The following is an 18,951-nucleotide window of genomic DNA, read 5'->3' as shown; positions in this document are numbered from 1 at the left end:
TAAGAAGTCTGGTGTTATTCTGATGGGTTTGCCTTTATATGTTACTTGGTCTTTTTCCTTTGTGGCTCTTAATATTTTTTCTTTGTTCTGTGTGTTTAGTGTTTTGATTATTATGGGGCAAGGGGACTTTTTTTTGGATCCAGCCTATTCGGTGTTCTGTAAGCTTCTTGTATCTTCATAGGTATTTCTTTCTTTAGGTTAGGAAAGTTTTCTTCTATGATTTTGTTGAATATATATTTTCTGTGCCTTTGAGTTGGTATTCTTCTCCTTCTTCTATCCCTATTATTCTTAGGTTTGGTCTTTTCATGGTGTCCCAAATTTCCTGGACGTTTTGTGTTACGACTTTTTTTGTCTTTAGTGTTTTCTTTGACTGACGAATCTATTTTCTCTATTGTGTCTTCAGTGTCAGAGAGTCTCTGTTCCATTTCTTGCAATCGGTTGGTTATGCTTGTTTCTGTAGTCCCTGTTCATTTAGTCAGGATTTCTATTTCCAGCATTCCCTCAGCATGTGCTTTCTTTGTTGTCTCAAATTCATTTTTCAGATCTTGGAATGTTTCTTTCATCTGTTTAATTGCTTTTTCTTGGCTTTCTTTGATTTCTTCCCATTTTTTTGTTCATTTTTTCTTCCATTTCTTTAAGGGAGTTTTTTATTACCTGTTTTATGGAGTTTTTCATTTCCTCTTTAAGGGACGTTTTTATTTCCTCTTTAATGGAGTTTTTCATTTCCTCTTTAAGGGAAGTTTTTATTTTCTGTTTAAGGGAATGTTTTTTTTTTGTTTTGTTTTTTTGTTTTTTTGTTTTTTTCAAGACAGGGTTTCTTTGTGTAGCTTTGAGCCTTTCCTGGAACTCACTTGGTAGACCAGGCTGGCCTCGATCTCACAGAGATCTGCCTGCCTCTGCCTTCCGAGTGCTGGGATTAAAGGCGTGCGCTACCACTGGCCGGCTTAAGGGAATGTTTTATTTCTTCTTTAAGGGCCTCCATCATCTTCTTAAAGTCATTTTTAGGGTTGATTTCTTCTGTTTCTTCTGTCTTGTTATGTTCAGGTCTTGCAGGTGTAGAATAACTACATTCTGATGTTGTCATATTGGTCTTTATGTTGCTGCCTGTATTTTTGCACTGGCGTCTACTCATCTCTTCCTCTGCTCAGTGAAGGTGGTGTCTGTGTCTGAGAGTGCCTCTCTTGTTCTAATTTTTAGTCTTGGTTTAATAGGAGTTCTTGGTTAAATTGGTGCTATTGGGCATGGGAGATCTTTCCATTTTCTGACTTCTTCAATTTCTATTTTCAGGGACTTAAATATTCTTGTTCTTGTCATATTGGTCCTTCTCTTGCTTGATTAGTGTTACTCCAAGGTATTTTATATCATTTGTGGCTGTTGTAAAGGGTGATGTATCTGATTTCCTTCTCAGCCTGTTTGTCAATTGTATATAGGAGGGCTACTGATTTTTTTGAGTTAATCTTGTATCCTGCTACATTGATGGTGTTTATAAGCTGTATGAGTTCCTTGGTCGAATTTTTGGGGTCACTCATGTATATTACCATGTCATCTGCAAATAGGGAAAGCTTGACTTTTTCCTTTCCAATTTGTATCCCTTTGATCTCCTTATGTTGTCTTATTGCTCTGGCTAGAACTTCAAGTACTATATTGAATAAGTATGGGGAATATGGACAGTCTTGCCTCATTCCTGATTTTAGTGGGATCGTTTTGAGTTTTTCTCCATTTAATTTGATGTTGACTGTTGGCTTTCTGTAAATTGACTTTATTATGTTTAGGTATGTTTCCTGTATTCCTGATCGCTCCAAGACCTTTATCATGAAGGAGTGTTGGATTTTGTCAAATGCCTTTTCTGCATCTAGTGAGATGATCATGTGGTTTTTCCTTTGAGTTTGTTTATATGATATGGACTTTTGAATGTTGAACCACCCTTGCATTCCTACTTGATCATGGTGGATAATTGTTTTGATGTGTTCTTGGAGTCTGTTTGCCAGTATTTTATTGAGTATTTTTGCATCAATGTTCATGAGGGAGATCGGTCTGTAGTTCTCTTTCTTTGTTGTATCCTTGTTTGGTTTAGGAATCAGGGTAATTGTAGCCTCATAGAAGGAGTTGGGAAATGATCCTTCTGTTTCTATTGTGTGGAACAACTTAAAGACTATTGGTATTAACTCTTCTTTGAAGATCTCGTAGAATTCTGTGCTGAGATCATCTGGTCCTAGCCTTTTTTTGGTTGGGAGACTTTTAATGACTGTTTCTATTTCCTTATGGGTTACTGGACTATTTAAATAGTTTATCTGGTCTTGATTTAACTAGGTATGTGGTACCTATCCAGAAAATTGTCCACTTCTTTTAGATTTTCCAGTTTTTTGGAGTAGAGGTTTTTGAAGTATGACCTGTTGATTCTCTGGATTTCCTCATTGTCTGTTGTTATGTCCCCCTTTTCACTTCTGATTTTGTTAATTTGGATGCTCCCTCTCTCTGTCTTTTGGTTAGTTTGGATAAGGGCTTGACTATCTTGTTGATTTTCTCAAAGAACCAACTCTTTGTTTCATTGATTCTTTGTATTGTTCTCTTTGTTTCTATTTAATTGATTTCAGCTCTCAATTAGATGATTTTCTGGCATCTGTTCTTCCTGGGAGTCTTTGTTTCTTCTTGTTCTAGAGCTCTCAGGTGTGCTGTTAAGTCACTAGTGTGAGATTTCTCCAACTTTTTTATGTGGGCATTTAGTGCTATGAATTTCCCTCTTAATACTGCTTTCATAGTGTGCTGTGGATATTGGATGCGGGGCTTGGGGAACCTGGAGAGAAGCCCTCCAGCAACACTAGTGTCCCATGAGTTTGGGTATGTGGTATATTCATTTTCATTGATCTCTATGAAGTCTTTCATTTCTTTCTTTCTTTCTTTCTTTCTTTCTTTCTTTCTTTCTTTCTTTCTTTCTTTCTTTCTTCCTTTCCTTCTTTCTTTCTTGATCTCTAGGAAGTCTTTCATTTCTTTCTTTCTTTTTTTCCTTCCTTCCTTCCTTCCTTCCTTCCTTCCTTCCTTCCTTCCTTCCTTCTTTCTTTCTTTCTTGGAAGTCTTTTCTTTCTTTCTTCCTTTCTTCCTTTCTTCCTTTCTTTCTTTCTTTCTTTCTTTCTTTCTTTCTTTCTTTCTTTCTTTCTTTCTTTCTTTCTTCCTTTCTTTCTTAACCCATTGGTGATTCAGTTGAGCATTATTCACTTTCCATGTGATTGTAGCTTTTCTGTAGTTTTTGTTTTTATTAAAATCTAACTTTAAACCATGGTGGTCGGATAGAACTCAGGAGGTTTTTCCAATTGTTTTGTATCTTTTGAGATCTGCTTTGTGGCCAAGTATGTGGTCAATTTTAGAGAAGGTTACCTGGGGTGCTGAGAAGAAGGTATATTCTTTTCTGTTAGGATGGAATGTTCTGTAGATATCAATTAATCCATTTGAGTCATAACACCAGTTAAGTTCTTTATTTCTCCATTAATTTTCATTTTGGGAGATCTGTCCAGTTTTGAAAGTGGGGTGTTGAAGTCTCCCACTATTAATGTGTGGGCTTTTATGTGTGGTTGAAGCTTTAGTAATGTTTCTTTTACATATGTGGTGCTCTTGTGTTTGGGGCATAAAAGTTCAGAATTGAAACTTCATCTTGGTGGATCTTTCCTGTGATGAGTATGTAATGCCCTTCTTGATCACTTTTGATGGATTTTTTTGAAGTCTATTTCGCTGGATATTAGGATGGCTACACCCACTTGATTCTTAAGACCATTTGATTGGAAAGTCTTTTCCCAGCCTTTTATTATTATGTAGTGTTTATCTTTGAATTTGAGGTGTGTTTCTTGTATGCAGCAGAAATATGGGTCCATATTCTTTAAGCCTTTGTCTTTTTATAGGTGAATTAAGTTCATTGATATTAAGGAATATTAATGACCAGTGCTTGTTCATTCCTGTCATTTTTGGTTGTAGTGTGTGTGTACTTCTCTTCTTTGGAGTTTACTGCTGTGACATTATCTATTGCCTGTGTTTTCGAGGGTGTATGTGACTTCTGTAGGTTGGAATTGTCCTTCTAGTGCTTTCTGTGTTACTGGGTTTGTGGATAAATATTGTTTAAATCTGGCTTTGTTTTGTAATGTCTTGTTCACTCTGTCTAAGATGATTGAAAGTTTTGCTGGGTATATTAGTCTAGGCTGTCATCCATAGTCTCTTAGTGTCTGCATTACATCTGTCCAGGTCCTTCTGGCTTTCAAAGTCTCCATTGAGAAATCGGGTGTTATTCTGATGGTTTTGCCTTTATAAGTCACTTGGCATTTGTCCTTTGCTGTTCTTAATATTCTTTCTTTATTCTGTACATTTAATTGTTTAGTTATTAAGTGGCAAGGGGACTTTTTGGGGGTCTAGTCTGTTGGTGTTCTATAGGCTTCTAGTATCTTCATAGACATTTCCTTATTTAAGTTGGGAAAGTTTTCTTCTATGATCTTGTTGAACATATTTTCTGTGCCTTTGAGTTGGTATTCTTCTCCTTCCTCTACCCCTATTATTCATAAGTTTGGTCTTTTCATGGTGTCCCAAATTTCTTGGACATTTGGGGTCATGACTTTGTTGGCTTTAGTGTTTTCTTTGACTGATGAATCTATTTCTTCTACTGTATCTTCAACATCAGAGATCCTCTCTTCCATTCTGTTGGTAATACTTGAAGTTCCCATTCGTTTATTCAGATTTTCTATTTCCAGCATTCCCTCTGTTTGTATCTTCCTCATTTTTCTATTTCCCTTTTCAGGTCTTGGACTGTTTCCTTCATCTGTTTCATAGCTTTTTCATCATTTTCTCTCGGGGATTTATTGTTTTATTCTGCTTTATTTGTCCTTTCCTCTAGTTTGTTTTTTTTTATAGTGTTCTTCCCATTTTTTGTTTGTCTTTTCCTCAATTTCATTTGTGATTTCTTCTATATAAGCCTCTACCGTCTTCATCATGTTATTCATATGGTTGCTTTCTTGTGCTTCTTCCATTTTGTGATGTTCAGGTCTAGCTGTTGGAGGAGGGCTAGGTTCTGGTGATGCTGTACTGCTCTTCATTTTGTTGTATGTACTTCTGCCTTGACATCTGCCCATCTCCTTGTGGATTGGTTCTTGTTCTTATCAGTGCTCTTGGTCCAGACAGAGCTGACAGATTCAGGAAGGCTCTCTCTTGTCCAGATGGGAGCTCTAGGGCGGGATGGGAGCTCTTGTCCAGATGGGAGGTCAGGGGCAGGATGGGAGCTGGAGGTTGGTCTTTAAGTCTCAGGAAGTGGCTGGGATCTCGGGTAGATGGGTATGGGGACAGGGCATGGAGATTGCAGGGTCTGTCAGGTTTCTTGGAGAAGGGGGGCCTTCCCAGTGGAGGTGGAGGAGATCCTGCTTGATGACCAGAACCTGGGGCCAAGTTGGGCAGGTCTTACCTGGAATGACTGGTGCCCAGCGATGGGATCTAGGGGCTGACCTCTCTGGGTCTGAGCCCAGGCACTCACCTCCTGTCCAGATGGGAGGTCGGGGCAGGATGGGAGCTGGGGTCTCAGGGAATGGGCACAGGGTCATGGCATGGAGATTGCAGGGTCTGCCAGGGGTCTTGGAGAAGGGGAACTTTCCCAGTGGAGGTAGTGCTAGGTTGGTCACCAGAGTAGACTGGTCCAGGTACCCTCTGGACCACTGCCAGCAGACTAAGGCAGGATCAACCTTGTAAATTCCTGAGAGCCTCCCAAGCACCCTGCCTCTTCCTATTTCCACGATGTCCTCATCTATCATGGTATCTTCCTCCCTGCCCTCTCACTCTGTACCTGTTCCAGCTTGACCCTACCATTTCCCTATGTTCTTTTCCCCCACTTCTCACCCTCAGCCACCCCTCCACATCCAGTCCACTCATGTAGATCTCATCCAGTTCTCCTTCACAGGGTCATCCATGTGTCCCTCCTAGCGTCTTTCCCTGTTATTTAGCCTGTCTGGAGTTGTAGGTTGCAGTCTGGCCATCCCTTCCTTTACATTTAGTATCCACTTATGAGTGACTACATACTATATTTGTCTTTCTGAGTCTGGGTTACCTCACTCAAGATGATACTTTCTAGTTCCATCCATTTGCCTGCAAATTTCATGATATCATTGTTTTTTACTTCTGATTAGTACTCCATTGTGTATATGTGCCATATTTTCTCTATCCATTCTTTAGTTGAGGGGCATCTAGGGTGTTTCCAGGTTCTTCTGAAAAATTACTATATTATGTTATGAGTTCCTTGAGTTTATTGGTTTGGAGACTTTCTGAGGAGAAACAGCATTAGTTTACTATTTTTGATCTTAGAAGCTTGTTTCTCCTCACTTCTTGGCATACATGTGTTTTCCAGTTGTTACTATCATCAATGTTTGCATTGTTGGTATTTAAGTTATTGACATTGTTGATACATTGGCTTTTAGTTTTTAAACCTTCTCATATATTATTTTGTCTGTGTCCTAGTTACTTCCAGCTGTCAACATACAAAGTCTATCGTCATCTGTGGGAACTTCAGTTGAGGATGTGACCCATCAGAATGGCTGGGTGCTATGTCTTTGAGAGATTTTGTTGATTGCTGATTGATGTATGAAGGCCCTCCCAGTGATGGCACAATATCCATAAGAAAGTTGGCCTGGGCTGGATAAGAGAGGTAGCTGAGCATGACACAATGACCAAGTAACAGAGAAAGCTACTAAACAATAGTTTAGTTAAATGATTTTTGTCTCTATTTGCTAGCTTGAACTTCTATTCTAAGTTCCCGAAATGATGGATTGTGACCTGGCAGAATCAGCCAAATAAACCCATTCATTACCTGTGGTGCTTTTGGGTAGATAACTCAATCACAACAAGAAACAAGATAGAACATAATGTGGTACACCAAAAGTGATTTTGTTCCTGCAAAGGACAAGGGCATGATGACTTTTGGCAAAAGGTTAAATATATCCATCCAGATTTACATGCTTCAGATGCTCCCATGTAAGTACTGGCAATTGGCCCCACTTATATGCAAGATCAACAAGAACTCTTAACTTCTGAGCTGTCTCTCTTGTACTGTGTTGATTATTTATGATCAACATTTATGTTGCTAATGGTTTCATCTGTCTATGTGTAGCTGTTTAAATGCATAGTTCCTTTTGGTAAGATTTATTAAGGTTACCATTTAAACTGTAGGAATTCAGGGTCTAGAAAATGAATGCAGAACTCAAGAGATTATGTATTTTTTTGTAGAAACTTCATTTAAAAAACCTCTGAGTTCTTCCTATCATTTTTGTTTGTCTGATTGGTTTTCACAGAGGAGACAGGTTTTTAATTTTTACTTCTTGCTCTCCTAGAACTGATTGTATAGTATAGGTTAGCTTTCAACTCAGATGCTGTTATACCTGCCTCTTTCATCTTCATGCTGGTATTAAAGGCATGAGTCAATACATTCAGCTTGCTCATCTTTTTTGTAATTAGTAACTATTCATACAGTTTCTATAACATGTAGTCAGTAATGATAATGGGTTATCTTGTCACTCTATCCAGTAATATGTATCCTATTACAAGGTGATATCCCATTCAAAGCATTCAGAAATGATAGAGGTAAATTCCCAATTCAATTTCCTTCTAAGATAACTAAATGATAATATTATTATATTTCTATCATAGAATAAGTGTTTGAAACACCAGAATTATTATGACTATATTTTTAAAGAAGCCTGCATTTACAATTATGTCAGTATCATATGTCTTGTTGTATGCATGGGCATGACACATTTATGTATGCAAATTTTAGGATGCAGTAACCTATAATGATGTGCATGTCAACTTCACTCAGGAAGAGTGGGCTTTGCTGGATCCTTCCCAGAAGAATCTCTACAAAGATGTGATGGTGGAAACTTACAGAAACCTCACTGTTATAGGTAATACTGTAAATTTTCCTTCATATTTTAAAATAAGGGGACAACAAGTTCCTGGTTATAGATATTCTTCTGTAATTTGATTGAGTCTGAGGAAGAATGAGGTGAAGATATTAAGCATGGTTTTAAGGATAATTGAAGAGAGTTACTTTAATTTTGCACAATTTCCAATAATGTTTCATATATTTCCTGGTAAAATATTCTAGGGTACAAGTGGGAAGATAATATTGAAGAGCACTGTCAAAGTTTTCGAAGACATGGAAGGTAATTTTCATGTGCAACCTGATACAAATGTTCCTCTGGAGATACTTTAATGTATCTGTAACTTTTAAATAATTGCATCAGTATAAATAATTACAGTTTAAAGTACATTGATCATCATTAAATGATTTCAATACCATATACCTGTAGCTCCATCACAGCTATGATGTAGAACTGACTATCCATTTAGTTTCCTACCATTTATATTAAAAAAGTTATGCTCATTAAAGATGTAATAAGATTATGTCCAAAACCTTCTAATAAGCAAACAGTTCATAGCAAAATATTGTTACTTGTATATTTGTTCTGACTTTGCTAAATTTAATGAGAAGAGTAGTTAAGAGTAAAGCGTTAAGAGGTGGTTGTTGTGGAGGAAACTTAATCCCCATACCACATGTTGATGAAGAACAGAAAGTCCACCTGTAAATGAAATGTGGAAATCTTTTAGTTGTTATTCTTCCTTTAATAGCTATATCATATGTCACTTTGTAAATGAAATGTGGAAATCTTTTAGTTGTTATTCTTCCTTTAATAGCTATATCATATGTCACTTTAAAAATATGAACATATGGACACGGAAAAAAGCAATATACATTTCTCTATCTGAGAACAATCAGAATATATGTGGTAATCCCCATGTTGAGTAGACTTGTTGAATGTGATACAAGTTTACAAAAGAATGATTTTTCAGCTTCATTGGTTAATCCAGTAGCAAACACACTGCAGTGAGTGCCAGGATTGTGTAATGTTTGTGTTTGTTCACTTTGGAAATATAGCAGGACTCACAGTATAGGAAAATTTGTTAAGGGAAGAATTGAGATAAACGCCTGAATTCATCCAGTTCTCTTCAATGGTGTGAAAAATCTCATAAAGAAAACAGATGCCATCAATATGAGCCAGGTAATGAAGGATCTTACTATCACAGGAATCTTCAAATATGTAAAACAATCCTTAATGAAGGGGAAAAACATAAGTGTAAATAATGGGCTAAAATCTTAAGATCTTATTGCTCTTTACATTTAGACCAAATTGTAAAATAAATGCATATAGATATACAGATTCAACATTGTAATGAATGTGGTAAATCTTTTACATGCACTAAATTTCCTTTCAGGCATAAAAGAAATCATACTACAGAGAAACCTTCTGAATATTCTCAATGTGTTAAAGCCTTTGAATGTCAGAGTCTTCTCCCAAAGCATGAAAGAACACATACTGGAAATATACCATATGAATGTAATCAATATTTTAAAACCTTTACATGTTCCAGTCATCCTCAAAGGCAGGAAAGAAGACATACATACTATAAATGTAATCTTTGTGGTAAAGCCTTTTTATGTCATAGTTGTCTTAAATGGCATAAAAGAACACATACTGGAGAAAAACCCTATGAATGTAATCAGTGTGGTAAAGCCTTTTCATATCACAGTAGTCTTCACAGTCATAAAAGAACACATACTGGAGAGAAATCCTATGAATGTAATCAGTGTGGTAAAGCCTTTTTATGTCATAGTTATCTTCAAAGCATAAAACAACACATACTGGAGAGAAACTCTATGAATGTAATCAGTGTGGTAAAGCCTTTTCATGTCACAGTAATCTTCAAAGGCATAAAAGAACACATACTGGAGAGAAACCCTATGAATGTAATCAGTGTGGTAAAGCCTTTACACGTCACAGTCATCTTCAAACACATAAAAGAACACATACAGGAGAGAAACCCTATGAATGTAATCAGTGTGGTAAAGCCTTTTTATGTCAGAGTTATCTTCAAACACATAAAAGAACACATACTGCAGAGAAACTCTATGAATGTAAAAAGCTTAGTAAAGTCTTTTCATGTCAGAGTTATCTTCAAACACATAAAAGAACACATACTGGAGAGAAATCCTATGATTGTAATCAGTGTGGCAAAGCCTTTTCATATCACTGTGACCTTCAAAGGCATAAAAGAACACATACTGGAGAGAAACCCGATGAATGTAATCAGTGTGGTAAAGCCTTTTTATGTCACGGTCATCTTCGAAGGCATAAAAGAACACATACTGGAGGGAAACCCTATGATTGTAATCAGTGTGGTAAAGCCTTTACATGTCACAGTCATCTTCAAAGGCATAAAAGAACACATACTGGAGAGAAGCCCTATGGATGTAATCAGTGTGGTAAAGCCTTTATATGTCACAGTCATCTTCAAAGGCATAAAAGAACACATACTGGAGAGAAACCCTATGAATGTAATCAGTGTGGTAAAGCCTTTTCATGTCACAGTAATCTTCAAAGGCATAAAAGAACACATACTGGAGAGAAACCCTATGAATGTAATCAGTGTGGTAATGCTTTTTCATATCACTGTCATCTTCAAACGCATAAAAGAACACATACTGGAGAGAAACCCTATGTATGTAATCAGTGTGGTAAAGCCTTTTTATGTCAGCGTTATCTTCAAAGGCATAAAAGAATACATACTGGAGAAAAACCCTATGATTGTAAACAGTGTGGCAAAGCCTTTTCATATCACTGTGATCTTCAAAGGCATAAAAGAACACATACTGGAGGGAAACCTTATGAATGTAATCAGTGTGGCAAAGCTTTTTCATATCACTGTCATCTTCAAAGGCATAAAAGAACACATACTGGAGAAAAAACCCTATGAATGTAATCAGTGTGGTAAAGCCTTTGCAGAAGACAGTTATCTCCAAGTTCATGAAAGAACACTTACTGGAGAGAAACTCTATGAATGCAATCAATGTGGTAAAGTCTTTGTTTGACCCAGTCAACTTCACAGGCATCCAATTATACATACTGCAAAGAAACCTATGAAAACACAGGCTATAGATAACAGCACAGCAGTAAACCCCAAAGAAGAGAAGCACACAAACTACCACCAAATAATATCAGGAATGAACAAGCACTAGTAGTTAATATTCCTTAATATCAATGGAATTATTCACATATAAGAAGACACAGGGTAACAGAATGGATACAAAAGCAAGACCCCTGTTTCTGCTCCATACAAGAATCACACCTCAAATTCAAAGATAGACACTATCTAAGAATAGAAGGCTGGGAAAAGTATTTCCAGTCAAATGGTCTTATGAAGCAAGCAGGTATAGCCATCCTTGTATCTAGCAAAGTAGACTCAAGCTAAAATCAATGAAAAGAGATCAAGAATGGCATTAAATACTCATCACAGGAAAGACCCACCAAGATGAAGTTTCAATTCTGAACATTATGTCATAAACACAAGGGCACCCACAAATGTGAAAGAAACATAACTAAAGCTTAAACCACATATAAAACCCCACACATTAATAGTGGGAGATTTCAATACCCCACTCTAACCACTGGACAGATCTCAAAAATCAAAATTTAACAGAAATAAAGGACTTAACTGATGTTATGACTCAAATGAACTAAATCCATATCTACAGAACATTCCATCCTAACAAAAAAGAATATATCTTCTTCTCAGCATCCCATGAAACCGTCTCTAAAATCGACCACATACTTGGCCATAATGCAGATCTCAACAGATACAAAAAAAATTGGAATAACCTCCTGTGTTCTATCAGACCACCATCATGTAAAGTTAGATTTCAACAACAAAAACTACAGAAAACCTATTATCTATTGGAAACTGAATAATGCTCAACTGAATCACCAATGGGTCAAGGAATAAATAAAGAAAAAAATTAAAGACTCCCTAGAGATCAATGAAAATGTATATACCACATACCCAAACTTATGGGACACTATGAAAGCAGTTCTAGGAGGGAAATTCATAGAACTGAATCCCCACATAAAGAAATTGGAGAAATCTCACACTAGTGGCTTAACAGCACACTTGGAAACTCTAGAACAAGAAGAAGCAAAGTCACCAAAGAAGAATAGATGCCAGAAAATAATCAAGTTGAGAGCTGAAATCAATAAAATAGAAACAAAGGGAACAATACAAAGAATTAATGAAAGAAAGTGTTGGTTCTTTGAGAAAATCAACAAGATTGACAAGCCCTCATCTAAACTAAACAAAAAGCAGAGAGAGAGAGAGAGAGAGAGAGAGAGAGAGAGAGAGAGAGAGAGCAAACAAATTAACAAAATCAGAAATGGAACGGTAGATATAACAACTAACACTGAGAAAATCCAGAAAATCATCAGGTCATACTTCAAAAACCTCTACTCAACAACACTGGAAAATCTAAAAGAAATAGATAATTATCTGTACACCACATACCTAAGTTAAATTAAGACCAGATACACTATTTAAATAGTCCAATAATCCAAAAGGAAATAGAGTCAGTCATTAAAAATCTCCCAACCAAAACCAGTCCAGGAACAGATAGTTTCAGGGCAGAATTCCACCAGATCTTCAAAGAGTTAATACCAATACTCTTTAAATTATTCCACACAATAGAAGCAAAAGGAACATTACCCAACTCCTTCTATGAGGCTACAATTAACCTGATTCCCAAGCCAAACAAAGATGCAACAAAGAAAAAAAACTACAGACCAACCTCCCTCATGAACATTGATGGAAAAATACTCAATAAAATACTGGCAAAGAGACTCCAAGAACACATCAAACAATTATCCACCATGATCAAGTAGGCGTCATACCAGGGATGCAGGACTTGTTCAACATACAAAAGTCTGTCAAAGTAATACACCATATAAACAGACTGAAAGAAAAAAACACATGATCATCTAACTAGATGCTGAAAAGCCATTTAACAAAATCCAACACCCCTTCATGATAAAGAGAATTTATAGCAAGCCAATGTCAATATCAAATTAAAGGGAGAGAAACACAAAGCGATTCCACTAAAATCAGGAATGAGGCAAGGCTGTCTGCATTTCCCATACTTATTCAATATAGTACTTGAAGTTCTAGCCAGAGTAATAAGACAACATAAGGAGATCAAGGGGATGCAAATTGGAAAGGAAGAAGTCAAGATTTCCCTATTTGCAGATGACATGATAGTATACATAAGTGACCCCAAAAAAATTCTACTAAGGAACTGATACAGCTTATAAACACCTTTAGCAATGTAGCAGGATACAAGATTAACTAAAAAAAATCAGTAACCCTCCTATATACAATTGAAATACAGGCTGAGAAGGAAATCAGAGATATATCACCCTTTACAATAGCCTCAAATAATATAAAATACCTTGGTGTAATTCTAACTAAGCAAGCGAAGGACCTGTATGACAAGAACTTTGGTCCCTGAAAAAAGAAATTGAAGAAGTCAGAAAATGGAAATATCTCCCATGCTTATGGATAGGCAGGATTAACATAGTAAAAATGGCAATCTTACCAAAAGCAATATAGCCAATCAATGCAATCCTTATCAAAATACCAACACCATTCTAAACAGAACTGGAAAGAACAATACTCAACTTAATATGGAAAAACAAAAAAACCCAGGAGAGCCAAAAGAATCCTGTACAATAAAACAGCCCCTAGAGGTATCACGATTCCTGACTTCAATCTCTACAATAGAGCTACAGTAATAAAACAGAATGGTACTGGTATAAAAACAGACATGTGGACCAATGGTATTGAATTGAAGACCCTGATATTAACCCACACACTTACAAACATATAATTTTTGACAAAGAAGACAAAACTGTACAATGGAACAAAGAAAGCATCTTCAACCAATGGTGCTGGCATAACCTGATATCAACATGTAGAAGGCTGCAAATAGATCCATATCTTTTACTGTGTACAAAACTTAAGTCCAAATGGATCAAAGACATCAACATAAATCCAGTTACTCTGAACCTGATAGAAGAGAAAGTAGGATGTAGTCTTGAACGCATTGGCACAGGAGGTCTCTTCTTAAATGTAACACCAGTAGCATAGACATCGAGAGAAACAATTAATTAATGGGACCTCTTGAAAGTGAGAATCTTTTGTAGAGCAAAGGACACATTCAACAAGACAAGTAACAGCCTACAGAATGGGAAAAAATCTTAACCAACCCCACATCTGAGAGAGGACTGATATCCAGAATATATAAAGAACTCAAGAAATTAGACATCAAAATGCCCAACAGTCCAAATAAGAAATGGGCTATAGAGCTAAACAGAGAATTCTCAACAGAGGAAGCTCAAATGGCTGAAAGTCATTTAAGGAATCGCTCAACATCCCTAATCATCGGGAAAACTCAAATAAAATTGACTCTGAGATATACCACCTTATACCTGTCAGAATGGCTAAGATCAAAAACACTGAAGACAGCTTATGCTGGAGAGAATGTGGAGCAAGGGGAACTCTCCTCTACTGTGGGTGAGAATGCAAGCTTGTACAGCCACTTTGGAAATCAATATGGCGCTGTCTTACAAAAGTGGGAATCAATCTCTCCAAAGACCCAGCTGTACCACTCTTGGGCATATACCCAATGAATGCTCAATCATACCACAAGGGAAAATTCTCAGCTATGTTCATAGCAGCATTATTTGTCATAGCCAGAACCTGAAAACAACCTAGATGCCCTTCTACTGAAGAATGTATAAATAAAATATTGTATATATATATATACAATGGTGTACTACTCACCAGAAAAATAAAAGACATCATGAGGTTTGCAGGCAAATGGATGGATCTAGAAAAAAAATCATCCTGAGTGATGTACCAGACTCAGAAAGACAAACATGGTACGTAATCACTCATAGGTGGATACTATATGTAAAGCAAAGGATGATTAGACTGCTAATTACAACTCCAGGGAGGCTACCTAGTAAAGAGGACCCTAAGAAAGACACAGAGATCACCCAATGACAAAGTAATGGATGAGATCTACATGAGCAAACTAGACATGAGGGAGGGAAATGAAGGCCAAGGGTTGGGGGAAAGAGAACTTGGGGAACGGGAGATCCCAGCTGGATCAAAAACAGAGAGAGAGAGAGAGAGAGAGAGAGAGAGAGAGAGAGAGAGAGAGAGAGAGAGAGAGAGAGAGAACAAGAGAGACTGTGATAAATCAGGACCCCATGGGAATAGGAAAAAGCAAAGTGCTAGAGAGGTCCCCAGAAATCCACAAAGATAACTCCACAATAGACTACTGGCAATGGTTGAGAGATAGCCAGAACTGACCTAAACTGGTTCTCGGATGGCCAAACACCCTAACTGTTGTGGTAGAACTCTCATCCAATGAATGATGGAAGCATGGCCAGGCCCCAGGTGGAGCTCCGGAAGTGCAATCGGCAAGAAAGAGGAGGGATTTTATGAGCAAGAGATGTTGAGACCATGATTGGAAAAAGCACAGGGCAAATAGCCAAACTAGTGGAAACACATGAACAATGAATTAATAGCTGAGAAGCCCCCAATTGGATCAGGCCCTCTGGATAAGTGAGACAGTCGACTGTTTGGGAGACCCCCAGGCAGTGAGTCCAGGACCTGTCTTAGTGCATGTGCTGGCTTTTTGAAGCCTGGGGCCTATACAGGGACACTTTGCTCAGCCTGAGTGAAAGGAGGAGAGGACTGGACCTGCCTCGACTGAATCTACCAAGCTGAGCTGAATCCCCAGGGGAGTCCTTGTCCTGTAAGATATGGGAATGGGGGGTGAATTGGGGGAAGCACGGGGTGGGATGGGAGAAGGGAGGACAGGGGACTCTGTGGCTGATGTGTAAAATTAAATTCAATTATAAAATTAAAATAACAATAAAAGATATAATTGTGTATCAAGTTGAGAATGGGTATAGGTGTGATAGTTATTTTTGTTTGCCAAATTTAATACACCTGGAATTAACTAAAACTCAAAATTTTTTGGGCATGCCTGTGAGGTATTTTTGCTTAATTTGAAGAGAAAAGATCCACGCATAATCCTGATCATTGAGTTAAGAAGACATTCTTTAATCTGGATATTAATGAGGGAAAAAAACACCTTTAACTCAGACATCTTGAGCCCCAAAACCCCACCTGTAATCTCAGCCAGGCCTTGTGCTGGAAGCCCATATACAGAGATGGAAGAAGGGAGTTTTTGATCTTCAGCTGCTTGCTCTCACCTTGCTAGCAAGTCCATTCTTTCACTGGCATTTGAGCCGACTTCTTTGGGATTCCAGACTATAATACTCATGGGCTGAGACTTCAAGCATAGTGGACTCAGCAACTACTGGATTCTTGGACTTTGTCATCATAGCCAGCCAAGGTTCAATTAGCCAGACTACAGCCTGTAACTCATTCTAAAAAGTAGCCTCTAGTATATGTAGAAATTCATTCTATATGTTGTTACCCCAAAGAGCCCTCACCAGTGTACCAAAGAGGTATATGACTTTTAGATTAGTTTGGGCCTCACAACAGCCATATCTCAGTTAAAAATTCCACATAGTCACATTCTCTTAACCTGTTTTTCAGGTGATGCTTTGATGCTGGCCTACAAGGTGTCTATAGCTTCTGGGCAAGAAAGTAAAATAACACAAGCCTGAAATTTCTCAAATGGAACACACAGTTACTAATTAAATGAGTGATTATATGAGATGGAGAGGTTCTAGCTTAAGTGAGGAATGAAAAACAAGATGTCTTAGCTTCTGTGGGCCAAGACCTGGCACACATATACAAACACACATACACACACACACACACACACACACACACACACACAAACACACAAACACACACCCTACCATCCACATGTAGATCAGAGGATAGTAGGTTCTTTTTACTTCTGCTATGACAGCTCCAGTTTAGAGACTCACAGGATATCTTCCTTTATACATCAAATCTCTGCCTGACTCTCAGTCTCAGAAGTCAGATCTATTCCAGAGGAGCTTCACCAGAGTAAATCAATCTCTGGAATAACTTTCTCAATATAATCTGAGATCTGCTGTGGTAACAGAGCAGGATCAACCACTTCTCTCCTTTTTTAGTTTTGCCCAGAATCACTCTGTACCAGAGACATGTGCCCCTGATGCAGGCTCCATCCACTCCATCTAGTCATGAGGTTCCTTCCATCATTGCTTATCTGGACCATCAAGTGGGATTCCTCACCTATCTCTACCCCCAGGAGGGTCTTCTCAATTCTGCATTTCATCAGAGACGCTTAATAGGTGTCAACCTAGAAGAGATCTAGCAAATCTGTTCCATTCTGACAGTCAGTGAGACTTAGGCATGATCCGGAACCTATGAGATCCCTGAATGGATGTGTGGCAGACTAAGATATTTAGCATGCCTGTCCCTAAAGTTTTCAATAAATTTCAGTCTTTGGTTGGGAGTGATCCAATGGAAATAATATAGCACACATGGCTTGAAAGACAAAGGTCAATTGCAGGGACTGGAGAGATGGCTCATCCATTAAGAGCATTTATTGGAAGAGCATTTATTTATTAAGAAGACCCACAGGACAGCTAACAAACTTCTTTAAGTTAAATTCCAGGTGGACTCTGTCCTCACCTGGCCTCTATGGGAATTGCATGTATGTGTTAGCAAAACACCCATAAGTATAAACAAAAGCACCACAAAATATCCTAAATTGTCTTGCAGGAAATCAGCTCTGCTGTTCAGTTATCACTCATGTTGTATTTCAAAAAAACCAGAGGCAGATTTTTTTTACTTCTTGATTTCCTTTATACAAATTTAATGAATGTTCTCATTTCCTGTGTTTCCCTTTAATTTGTTATACATGGAGATTTTTTGAACATGTGTGTACAGTGTACCATATTTTACTGTTAGCTAAATATATGACCTCAAGGATACAATATGTCTAATTTTTCTATTATGTAGTGGGTATCCATGAGGTAGGCTATACCACCAACATCCAAGTTGCCATCCCCCTGTGTATCCCTGAGGCCCATGGCTGGGAAGTCTTTGTGCAGCCTGAGCTTCCTGAAACTTACTGAGATACATCCAAGCCTGTGATTTCTGGGTTTACAAGAGTGTGAAACCTCATGTACTAAAGAAGACTCTCAGAGTGAAAAGTTTGAAATTTATTTTATTCATAAAAATACATTCATTTTATTTAATGGGGGTTTTCAAAACAGCAGTCATTATATACAGTGTATAGCCTTAGCAAACTATTAAACCAATGACAAGAATAAAAGTATAACAAAAATTAACACAACCTTAAACAACAATGAAGAAAACCAAAACGCAAAGAATAAACATCCCAAGATATAACACCAAAAATGAAGGAAATTTCAGTTTCCTTTGGAATTTCATTATGGAAGAGCAAAAGAAGTAAGGAACTGGCTTATTCTCTATAGTAAATTATCTTCAGCAACACTTGCCCATGACATGGCGTCAGCTTCTGCACTGCATGACAGAGAATCTTATGCTTATGGTGTGGTATGTCTGGATGGCAGTGTGACATTAACACAGTCTTCCCTGTCAGATTTCCCATCACATATGGAGTCAGGGTTCTTAGTAATTTGTGTTGTGTTCTCTGTATATTAGACTTGTTTCTGACACAAACTTTTCTCCAAAGATAGTGAGCCAACAGATGTGGATCAGATTGTGCCTGCATCGCCTGATGGTAGGTTAATATTTGCCTCACTAGTGAGTTCACAGCTGAAAAGTGGTGGCATTTTCTGAGGAGGCCTTGAACCTGGAGTTTAGAATGTCATGCCTTTAAGGTGTCTCTTGCTTCTTCCAGCCTTCTCAGTTTTCTTAACAGGTGCTCTCTGGGAAAATCAGTAAAGAAAATATGATTCAGAAACAGTTTGGCTGTGCACATGGCAAGAAAATCAGGGTCTATTCATCCCTAGGAAACAAAAGTTAAGGAAGAAAACACACCCCATGAACACCCTGGCTGCTGGGGATGGGGCTTAATGGTGGCTGACTTGC

General features: G+C 37.7%; 3 protein-coding genes across 11 annotated transcripts in view; 2 read left to right on the top strand and 1 right to left on the bottom strand.

The window, feature by feature from the left end:
• The window catches only part of LOC143269222 (zinc finger protein 431-like), a 223,037-nt gene extending 214,822 nt beyond the window's left edge, over positions 1-8,215 (top strand). Inside the window, exons 2-3 of the mRNA XM_076554273.1 lie at positions 7,787-7,913; positions 8,117-8,215. Of these exons, the coding sequence (XP_076410388.1) occupies positions 7,787-7,913; positions 8,117-8,178 (189 nt within the window). The 3' untranslated portion in view covers positions 8,179-8,215. The remainder of the gene's footprint in view (positions 1-7,786; positions 7,914-8,116) is intronic.
• A 1,349-nt stretch (positions 8,216-9,564) lies between these two features.
• Positions 9,565-13,086, top strand: LOC143269207 (uncharacterized). Its single transcript, XM_076554226.1, has 2 exons — positions 9,565-10,725; positions 10,811-13,086. Exons 1-2 carry the CDS (start codon positions 9,728-9,730, stop codon positions 10,989-10,991), a joined length of 1,179 nt encoding a protein of 392 aa, XP_076410341.1. The 5' UTR covers positions 9,565-9,727; the 3' UTR covers positions 10,992-13,086.
• Positions 13,087-18,080: 4,994 nt separating this feature from the next.
• LOC143269220 (uncharacterized) overlaps positions 18,081-18,951 on the bottom strand; it is a 304,878-nt gene continuing 304,007 nt past the window's right edge. For all 9 annotated transcript variants that reach the window (XR_013045633.1, XR_013045634.1, XR_013045635.1 and 6 more), the window contains one exon: positions 18,081-18,788. The gene's annotated coding sequence lies outside the window, so the exon portion shown is untranslated. The remainder of the gene's footprint in view (positions 18,789-18,951) is intronic.

Source organism: Peromyscus maniculatus, chromosome 18 (genome assembly GCF_049852395.1).
Source record: "Peromyscus maniculatus bairdii isolate BWxNUB_F1_BW_parent chromosome 18, HU_Pman_BW_mat_3.1, whole genome shotgun sequence".
Taxonomy (NCBI): domain Eukaryota; kingdom Metazoa; phylum Chordata; class Mammalia; order Rodentia; family Cricetidae; genus Peromyscus; species Peromyscus maniculatus.
Note: the sequence above shows the minus strand (reverse complement) of the source record. Positions and strands in the feature narration are given on the sequence as shown.

Bases quoted from the DNA above. Each gene is read 5' to 3' on its own strand.
- LOC143269207 (XM_076554226.1), top strand. From the start codon at position 9,728: ATGAATGTAATCAGTGTGGTAAAGCCTTTTCATGTCACAGTAATCTTC. The intron at 10,726-10,810 runs GGGAAACCTTAT...CACATACTGGAG, and splicing joins ATAAAAGAACACATACTGGA to AAAAAACCCTATGAATGTAA.